Here is a 9,467-nt window from a genome sequence, read left to right on the forward strand (position 1 = left end):
AAAGCTGCATTGATTTGCATTCTTGTCTTTGATCAAACCACAATGAAATTTAACTTGCACAATATTTTGAAAATGTTTTTATTACATTTGTTTTTGATCAGAGACAACATATTACATCAAGGCCCTAGTATACATTAAACTAAATAGAAAAAACTATATATAATATTTTTTTAACACACCCCCAGCGGTCCAAGCTGTAATTACCCAAATGCCCTTTGTAATAATGGCAACAATCTGGTGATGAAGTTCCATTCCATTCATATTTAACATTTAGTGCCTCTCACACACCTGAAAAAATCATAGCAAACATATAGTATATGGTTACAGGAATTAGCATTTGATACAGACCAAAAAAATGCCCAAATGTTGACATAAAACACTTAGGATTTTATGCTTACATGTCTTCCACTTCCCCAAGGCCTAAACTTTTCTTAGTTGAAATGCCAAAGTAAACTGCTGTGCAGTTTAGGGAGGGAATTGTTAGTCAGTCTTTAATGGCTATAAAGACTTGGTCTTTAGCTGATTTGAATAAATCGCTAAGTCATATTATAGGAGTATTTGCTATGTATTAGTTCTTTTCATTTTTACTTATATACTCAATTTGCAGTAAATCCACATGTGCTAATAAAGGATTTTGGGATATGCATGAAAAATGACTTGTCATATTTGGGATATGCAAGTCATGTCTGATTTTAACTCCAAAATTAACTCAAACCACGAATAAGCCCCGGCCTATGTGGAATTAAACATTCTTCTTGTATGTATAGTACTTATATTCTTTTTAATTTAATTATTGATTTTTGTCTGAACAAGTAAATAATACTGTCATACCAGTTTCAAATCTCAAATGAAAGTAAGATAATCTCAAGGAGAAAGTACCTTTTACAATAGTTCTGGCTTTTCCATGTCCTCGGAGCTTCTCAAAAGCATTGATAATTAGAATGTTCATCACTTTACCTGATCAACCAAGATCAGCATGTAACAACTTCTGAATGATTAAGTTGGAGACATTCCAGATGTTTTATCATAGAAATGCTATCCGGAAGATCTTTAATCTTTGTACATGACAAAGTTAGCTTCTCTAATGATTCTAATCGGCCAATATCTTCGGGTAACTTCTCAAGAAGCCAACAGAATTTAAGTTGCAGAGATTTTAGATGTTTCAACATACAAATGCTATCCGGAAGATGTTTAATCTTTGCAGATGACAAAGTTAGATTCTCCAAGCATTCTAATCGGCCAATATCCTCGGGTAAATTCTCAAACAGCCAACAAGATATAAGTTGGAGAGATTCCAGATGTTTTAACATACAAATGCTATCCGGAAGATGTTTAATCATTGTGGATGACAAAGTGAGCTTCTTTAAATTTTCTAACTGGCCAAGATCCTCAGGTAACTCCTCAAGAAGCCAACAGGATTCAAGTTTGAGAGATTGTAGATATGTTAAGTAACAAATGCTATCCGGAAGATGTTTGATCTTTGTAGATGACAAAATTAGTACCTCTAGATATTCTAACTGGTCAAGGTCCTTGGGCACCTCCGGATAGCCTTTGAGTTTAAGCTTTCTTAATCCCCATAACTCACAAATGCTTTCTGAAAATGTCTCAAGGTTTGTGCAAGCACACAGACCTTGAGAAATAAGTTTCTCAATATTTGTATTCCTTGAGGGTAGACCACCGTCTTTATAAAAACATGTAAACTGGAACTTTGGCAAACTATTGTCAGGGTGAAATGGGCATCTTTCAAGGGACTCTGCAACCAGATGTAACTCAGCTAAAGAATCAACCTCCTCAAGTGGTTCAACATAAAAAGATCTAAACCTTAGACAAGCACTTAGTTCTAAGCAGACAATCTCTTTTAGACATCCGGTGGGAGCGTGAAGTTCTACCAAATCATTAGATTCACTAAGATCTAAATTCTTGAGATTCGGAGCCAGCCTAAGATCAAGGGTCCTCAACTTTGAACGACTGATGTACAGTTTTACAAGCTTTTGAAATACATCGGCCATGTGAAGTTCTCCCAAATCATAAGAATTATCAAGATCTAATTTCTCGAGATTTGGAGTCAACCCAATGTCAAGGGTCCTCAACTTTGAGTTAGTGATTATAATTGATCTAAGCTTGACACATCTACCTGGCATGTGAAGTTGTACCAGATCCAAAGAGTTCCGAAGATCTAACAGCTCGAGATTTGGAGCTGACTGAAGGTTAAGGATCCTTAACTTTACATCACAAAGGTCGAGGGATCTGAGTTTTAAACAAATGCTGGGAATATGAAATTCTACCAAATCAACACATCCTGAAAGAGACAAAGTCTCAAGATTTGGAGCAATCCCAAGGTCAAGGGTCCTTAGCTTTGAATAACTCAGGTCAAGGAATCTGAGCTTGTTAAGAACCTGGTATAAGCATAAAAGGAAGATAAATATTGGTGTGATAATGTATAGCATTAGAATGAATTATGCAAAACAATCAATCAACAATAATTATACCTTTCTTTCTCTACCCTCACAAAGTTGTACAATTCGGCTGTATTCCATCTCAAGTGAAACAAGATTATTTGCTTGAAATGTTTCGGGTAATGACCTAAAAGGGTAATAGCTCCACAACAGGATTCTTAAAGCATTAGGAAAGTATGGGCTGAGTTCATCACATTTCCAATTCCAGAAAGAATCTTTGAGAGACATGTCAAGATATCTAAGTTCCTTCATCTTTCTAAGGCCTTTCATGATAACTTCCGGATTGAGTTCCCGTGTGCTGAATTGTATATATCTTGTTGCTTCGGTACCCTGTAATGCAAGAGTAGCCACAATGAGATTTGTAAATGTGTTAGTTTTCTCCTACTTAAGGATTGATTTGATCCTTACCAAGTCATTAGCCAATATATCTTCAATTTCCATGTCAATCCACAATCTGCTATGTTCATTAGGCTTATACGGATGCAAACGACGGACAATATTCCTGCCCATTTCTACAAGATGGTCATGCATGAACACATACTTGTTGTTGTAACTAGAATTATGATGAATAGTTATGAGAGATTTTTGCTCAAGAACTCTTAAACCATTTCTAGCATGAAATCCACAACTTTCAAGTGCTTCGATTACAAAGTGTTTACGCTCACCTTTCAATATGCATGCAATATCCAGGAATATTTCTTTGTAATCCTCCTCCAAACCGATATAGCTTAGTTCCAGTTTTTTCAGAGTTTCCATTAATGGAATTGTTTTTAGTCTGTCTATGGCATCTATCCATTCAAGCTCACTTTTACCACAAAGAAAGGATCCCAAAACTTTGATTGTTAAGGGAAGACCAGCAGCATAACTTATAACTTGTACTGATTTCTCTTCGTACCCTCGAATTGGCATCTCTTTCCCAAATGCATATCTACTAAACAGGCAAACTGCTTCCTCAAATGATAACAGATTAACAGCAAGAATCAGCTTCACTCGGTGTGCTACAAGCACTTGCTCATCTCTTGTTGTAATGATGATTCTACTTCCCGCCTTAAACCAATTAGGCTCACCAGCTAAGGCCTCAAGCTGGTCTGTGTGATCCACATCATCTAGAACAAGAAGAACCTTTCTACCACGCATCATCTTCTTTATCATGCTTTTCCCCTCATACACGCCACTTACACTAATGCCTTTATCATTTAAAACATCCGAAAGAAGTTGGTTTTGCAACGACTTCAAACCAAACAAAGAGGCATTTGAAACTTCCCTGACATTCTCAACGAAGCATTTACCTTCAAACCGAAAGGATATTTGATCGAAAACAGCTCTCGCCAAAGTTGTCTTCCCACCACCTCCCATCCCCTTGATCCCGATCATGCGAACATCATCACTACCCATTTCTAAAAATGACACAGCATCCTTTACACGGGTCTCCATGCCTACTAACTTTTCATCAAAACCGAAACTGATCGAACGTAACTCTAGTGAAATTTCTTCAACAATTTTTTGGATGAATTTGGCTTCATGCCTATATTAACCAAAATTCAATTAGGTTGCTTACAATAGCACATGAACAATTAGTTTCCCAATCTATAACATATCTATTTCATATATAAAATAGTAACATATATAGTCATATGTTGGCAAGACGTACTCAAGTTTATTTCAGAATTTGACAACACAAATTAGATACTCTGTACATCTCTTACATCCAAGAGTAAACAAGAAACAGAGTGGAACGATATTGCAGATATATTATGATGATGTAACCGTGCATATGAGAAATCAAACTAATAACTTTTTTTTTGAATAATGTAGTCGTGATTTTGGCCAAAATTTTGGGAGAATGATGCTACAGAATTTGCAACCACTGCCGTAGGCGGTGGTGACTGTTGAGTCGAATTTTCCAGCAATTGGACGTCGGTCGGAGTTTGTCATTAGAAGTAGACAACAACAAAAATTTGGCCAAAATCGATGAAGAAAAATAAGTGTTTCAGTCCCAATGTTCACGCGGGTCAAATGAAAGAATATTAAATGCTTAGATCAAGAAATTACCCTACCCATCAGTAGTGTTTTTCAACTCCCATCCAGCTAGATCCGCTGCTTCTTGCAAAGCCTCTCTCCATTTGTCAGACTTCTCGTGGTTAGTATGTTTAGAGAAGGCTTCTCCAACTGCCCCGCTTTGTTTGCGGACTTCGGTTGGTTCGACATCATAGAAGACGGGGTAGGCAGTATGCTCGGTTGTATTGTGACAATCCATTATTTTTACAAGTTCATCCAAGCACCAAGATGAAGAGGCATAATTTTTGGAGAAAACAACGATGTAGAATTTTGATTCTTCAATGGATCCGATGAGCTCATCACTGATTTTTTTCCCTTTCTTAATTCTCTCGTTGTCTTTGTAAGTATGAATGTTTTTTTGCTGAAGAGCAGTATAAAGATGATCAACGAAATTCGCTCGAGTGTCTTCGCCTCTGAAACTCAAAAAGACGTCATATTTATAGCTCTTGTCAACGGATGAAGTTGAACATGATGCCATTGAAGGTATACTTGAAAGATCAAACGTTTGATCGGAAAATGTATGCCTAGAAAGGATTTAAAAGAAGCTTGGATGAGGGTAATCAGACAAGGAATCTGTTTGGAAAAAGCGTGGAATTAAAGCTGTGACGAACGAATTTTCTATGCAATTCTTCAATACCCAATCATAATTCATAAATAATCCAAAAGGTATTGGTGGTTTTATTTATTTATTTTCGATTTTAGCATATACTTTCATTTAACTTTCTAATGTTGTTGTTATTATTATTATTATTATTATTATTATTATTATTATTATTAAAGCACAATGTTTTTATGAACATTGCTTATGGTAATTTTTTTTTTACCGTTTTCAATCACCTCCCCTGTCACACCGCCTCGCTCTCCAATCAAATTTCATCCACCGCTCCACCAACTGTTTCTCCTTCACCCCTAATTCCCTTTCTACTTTACTTCTCACCTTCATTCTATCATCGACATCTTTGAATTGCTACTCTCTTCTACATAACAGTCGGATGGAGAAGAAAACCATGAGCATTCAAAACTGATTAGGGAAAACGCATATGTTCAAGTTGTAGCGTCTGTTTCTTTTTCTTCAAAAAAGAAAAAGATACGAGGAGCGATGGTGTCAGATAGGGGTGAATGCCAGGCCCGGCCCAATACCTGGGCGACTTGGGCTGTGGCCCAGGGCAGCACATTTTTAGGGGCATAAAATAAGTCTATGGCCCAAAAAAATTAGCCCATGTCTTTGTTATCTGATAGAATAATACGTGAGGAGGAGCAGGGAAATGAAAACTTAGCGCCAAACAACCACTAATCGTCTTCAATTTCCCATAGAAAATCGAAACGTCTTCCGACACTTGGAAACATGTTGTCGATTGGATGCCTAGAAGTTGCGTCTCTGATAAATAAAAGTAAGATGTGGCATCTGTATTTTTCGCTTTCAGTCAATTTCTCTGATATTTGGTTTCTAAATACTCCAATTTCTATAGTTTTCAAGTTCTAGTTTGTGATTTCTGATATTTCTAATCTGGTTAAAAGATCTCGGTTCAAGCCTTCTAGGTCCGAGATATTGTGATTCTGATACAACGATTCTAATTTGGGTGGGTTGAATTTCTCTTATTCCGACTTCTCATTCTAATTTCTGATGTGATTTATGTTTAGGGTTTTTGTTATTTGTTTCGGAAATCAGATTGTTTTTTGTGGTTGTTCATGTTTTACTAGACTCGATTTCTTCTCTCTTTGAGTTCGAAATCTACTTATTTAGGTTTGTTTCAAAAATCTGCTTGATTTCTTCTCTTTTTTATTACAAAAAAAATCAAAGTCTTTTAAAGACCTATTGGATTTTGGTATCTGATTTCACCTCTGTTTGAGCTATTATTCCTCCTCTCTTTGGCTCGAAATTTTTAGCTTTGTATATGATTTTTGTGGTTTGCTTCAGGAAAGTGCAATGCTATTGCTAGCTAGTAATTAAAAGTGCATTGTTATTGTTTGGTAGTACAGGAAAGTGCAATGGTATGGCTGGATCAATCTCGAAAGTACATTATGTGGCTAGCTTATTTTCAAAAGCTGAATGTTGCTATTTTCATTATTAATTTAATAATTTTTGGTGATGTAACTTGTAGTAGTTATTACTTTAATTTTACCCATATTATTTTCCAGCCACAATTGGCTTTTTTGTTATTTAATTTAGCTTTGTACTTTAAAAAAATGTTCTCCTAAAAGCTGTTTTATTTTTATTATTTATTATTTTGATTATTATTTGCTTTTTAAGAGGAATAGTTAGGGGTTGTTTGATATGCTCATGGTAGATTCTAAATGGCCTTGATATCTCTCAAATATGATATGGGGTTTATTTTTTTGCCCAAGTTGGTATGTTTTTTGATCGCTTCAATGAAAGTTTGAAGTTAAGTATGATTTGGATGTTTTTATAGCCTTTGTTTATGGTCTCGTAAGTGTTGAAGTAGCTTCAAAATTCTGTTGTTGTTGCACATTTGGTGCAAAGTACATGTCTTTAGATGTTAGCCCCATAAAGTTCATTGTCTTTTTCTAAACAAATTTTGATTGACCTCTACTACGAGTTTTTTAGCTTTAGTTGCTTTTTTGTTGTCTATTTTAACGATTGCGTGTACATATTGTTTTTGGTTGTATTTTTACAAATATTTGAATACAAATATATATTGAACTTCTGTTTTATACATGTTAGCTATGTATGTATTTGGTGTATTGTATGGTACAAGCATGGGGGCATTATGATTTTCATCTCGCCCGGGGCATAGAAAACCAATGGACCGGCCCTGGTGAATGCAATACAGAGCATGATTGTTGACGGCGCCTTCTTCCCCAAATCCTTATAGGGCATTTGATTCGTCATATTACCCTCGATCTTTTGCTCTCAATTCTCAAGTAACTCTCTCTCACTCTCTCACGTCGTCTGACCACTACCATCAGAACTAACAAATGGTAGCGTTATACCGCACCACCATAAGGTAAAATTCGTCTGCTTTTGTGTGTGATCCGAAAGTAGGAACTAATCGAGTTAATTTCATAACTACACTCCTTGATACCTCATTTGAAGCATTTCAAAATGTGTAATATAAATCGTCATAAATTGGTTGTGAAGAATATCCATTTATGTGTTCTTTGATACAAAGATGGTTGATTTGACCTTGTATTATGATTATTTCATGGTTAGATTAGCTACAGGAACAAGAAAATTCCAACAATTGATTCTTTCTCCCATGGTAATATGTGGTATTGCAAGTTAGTTGTTAGGAATGACTTAATCTTTGTTGCTCAATTGGAAACATAAGAATCCTTAGTAATTTTGTTTAACTATGAGTTTTTAGGGAAACTTAACTTTTTACTAATTTTGATTTTTCTAAATTGAAGAATACTCATCATCTGGGTCGACTACATGTTGGTGGGGCTTGGGCAAGGTATCTCTATCAATTGAACTGAAAGATAAACTATAACCAAAACCAAAATGAAGTTGAATTTTTAGAATTTGTTGGATTTTGTGAGTTCTTTTTCATGTAGGTATTTGTAGAAATTCACATTTGTGCAATACATTAAACGCATTGTAGTTGTAAAGGCTAATGAAATTTCAAAATCATGAAGGAAAATCGAATGAAATACCTTCTTAACACAGAATTCCCAGCTACAACTTTAAAAGATGTGTCTAGTTGTTGCGTGTTAATTCGACTGAAATCGTTGAGAAATATATATTGATTGTTGCAGTTTTAAATCTTTTCATTTCACAAACCAATGAATCTTTGTTTTGTTTTTTATTGTAAATGAACTTAGATACTGCCTTTCATGCATTTTTTGATCTGGTGGCTGATAAGGTATGTTTTTTTTATCTTCCAGTTTCAAGAAATAAATTAACAATAGATCTTCTATCTTTTTATATATAGTACAAATTGTTTAATTATTCATGCTTGCAACTTATGGTTGCTATTGTTATGTATAAGACCTCCAGAGGCTGCTATTTTTGGGCACTACCATGGCTTTTAACTGTACTATCAATTGAAATTATTGGTAGAGAGGTAAAATGACCATTCATGCTTTGAAAGTGTTTGAAATTGAAAAAATGTTCCAAAAATACAATCAACAAATAACAAACTTAATGTGTACAAGAAATTGAAAAAAAAAACTTTGTTTTTGTTTTTTTCCCCATCGATGATTGTGACATCCCCAATTTCACGGCCAGAAAAGACCGATTTGTTTATGCTTTGTTTTATAAAATCAGAGTAAATCCTTTTGATTAAAAGATTTGCGGAATTTGTTTCCAAAACAAAATATGATAAAATTTATCAAAACGTTTCTCAAAGAGAATGTATTTTCATTAAATAATAAAACATCGGGATGTCATGTTCCGATACAGACCAAAAGCATAAACAATATAAAATAGACCTTACAACAGTCATTTATAACTACTGATCTATAATCCAAAATCTCTCGTCAAGTCCACCAATTTATACTCTTGTGCCATTACCTGTAATGCAAAGAAAACTGAGTAGGTCAGGCTTGGGAGCCTGGTGAGCATGTAGGGTTTTCAACCCACAATAATACATTTATTATATTCAATTATCAAACAATCAACCCAAATACTCATTCCCATTATCTCCTTTATTTCTTAAGGATTTACCCTAAAAATCAACTATCATTTATCCATTTATTCCTAAGGATTGACCTAAGGAATTGACACAAAGTCCACCACTGCCAAGGACCACAAATTACGATTGGTAAACACTTAGTTCAACATACTTAACAAACACCTAGTTCTAACACTCCTAGTGAACAATTAATTCAAAACATCTGGTGAATACTTAGTTCTAAAACACTTAGTGAACACACTCAGTTCAACAACACTAAGTGAACACATCTAGTTCAAAAATACTTAATGAACACATTGAGTCCAAAAATACCAAGTGAACACATAGAGTTCGGAAATACCTAATGAACACATTGAGT

General features: G+C 34.9%; 1 protein-coding gene and 1 long non-coding RNA gene across 3 annotated transcripts; one reads left to right on the forward strand and one right to left on the reverse strand.

The window, feature by feature from the left end:
- Positions 1 to 43: 43 nt before the first annotated feature.
- Positions 44 to 5,139, reverse strand: LOC145072597 (TMV resistance protein N-like). 2 transcript variants are annotated; one of them, XM_079019043.1, is made up of 6 exons: positions 4,514 to 5,138; positions 3,122 to 3,981; positions 2,865 to 2,968; positions 2,490 to 2,786; positions 880 to 2,396; positions 44 to 288 (listed from the first exon to the last, which is right to left on the reverse strand). In XM_079019043.1, exons 1-5 carry the CDS (start codon positions 4,990 to 4,992, stop codon positions 972 to 974), a joined length of 3,165 nt encoding a protein of 1,054 aa, XP_078875169.1. In that variant the 5' UTR covers positions 4,993 to 5,138; the 3' UTR covers positions 44 to 288; positions 880 to 971. The 2 variants fall into 2 exon arrangements, with proteins under 2 accessions (XP_078875169.1, XP_078875168.1); XM_079019042.1 differs by having other exon boundaries at positions 2,865 to 3,981; positions 4,514 to 5,139.
- Positions 5,140 to 5,351: 212 nt separating this feature from the next.
- Positions 5,352 to 6,733, forward strand: LOC145072603 (uncharacterized). Its single transcript, XR_013691075.1, has 2 exons — positions 5,352 to 5,905; positions 6,495 to 6,733. It is a non-coding gene; the product is annotated as an uncharacterized LOC145072603 (long non-coding RNA).
- Positions 6,734 to 9,467: the final 2,734 nt, after the last annotated feature.

The sequence above is a fragment of the Lactuca serriola genome, chromosome 9, assembly GCF_051521515.1.
Source record: "Lactuca serriola cultivar US96UC23 chromosome 9, Lser_US96UC23_V15, whole genome shotgun sequence".
In the NCBI taxonomy this organism is placed as follows: Eukaryota; Viridiplantae; Streptophyta; class Magnoliopsida; order Asterales; family Asteraceae; genus Lactuca; species Lactuca serriola.

Excerpts from the sequence above, each read along its gene's own strand:
- LOC145072597 (XM_079019042.1), bottom strand. The coding sequence starts at position 4,992 with ATGGCATCATGTTCAACTTCATCCGTTGACAAGAGCTATAAATATGAC. Across the intron at positions 2,787-2,864 it reads ATATATTGGCTAATGACTTG|GGTACCGAAGCAACAAGATA; the intron begins GTAAGGATCAAA and ends CTTGCATTACAG. Across the intron at positions 2,397-2,489 it reads GTGAGGGTAGAGAAAGAAAG|GTTCTTAACAAGCTCAGATT; the intron begins GTATAATTATTG and ends TGCTTATACCAG.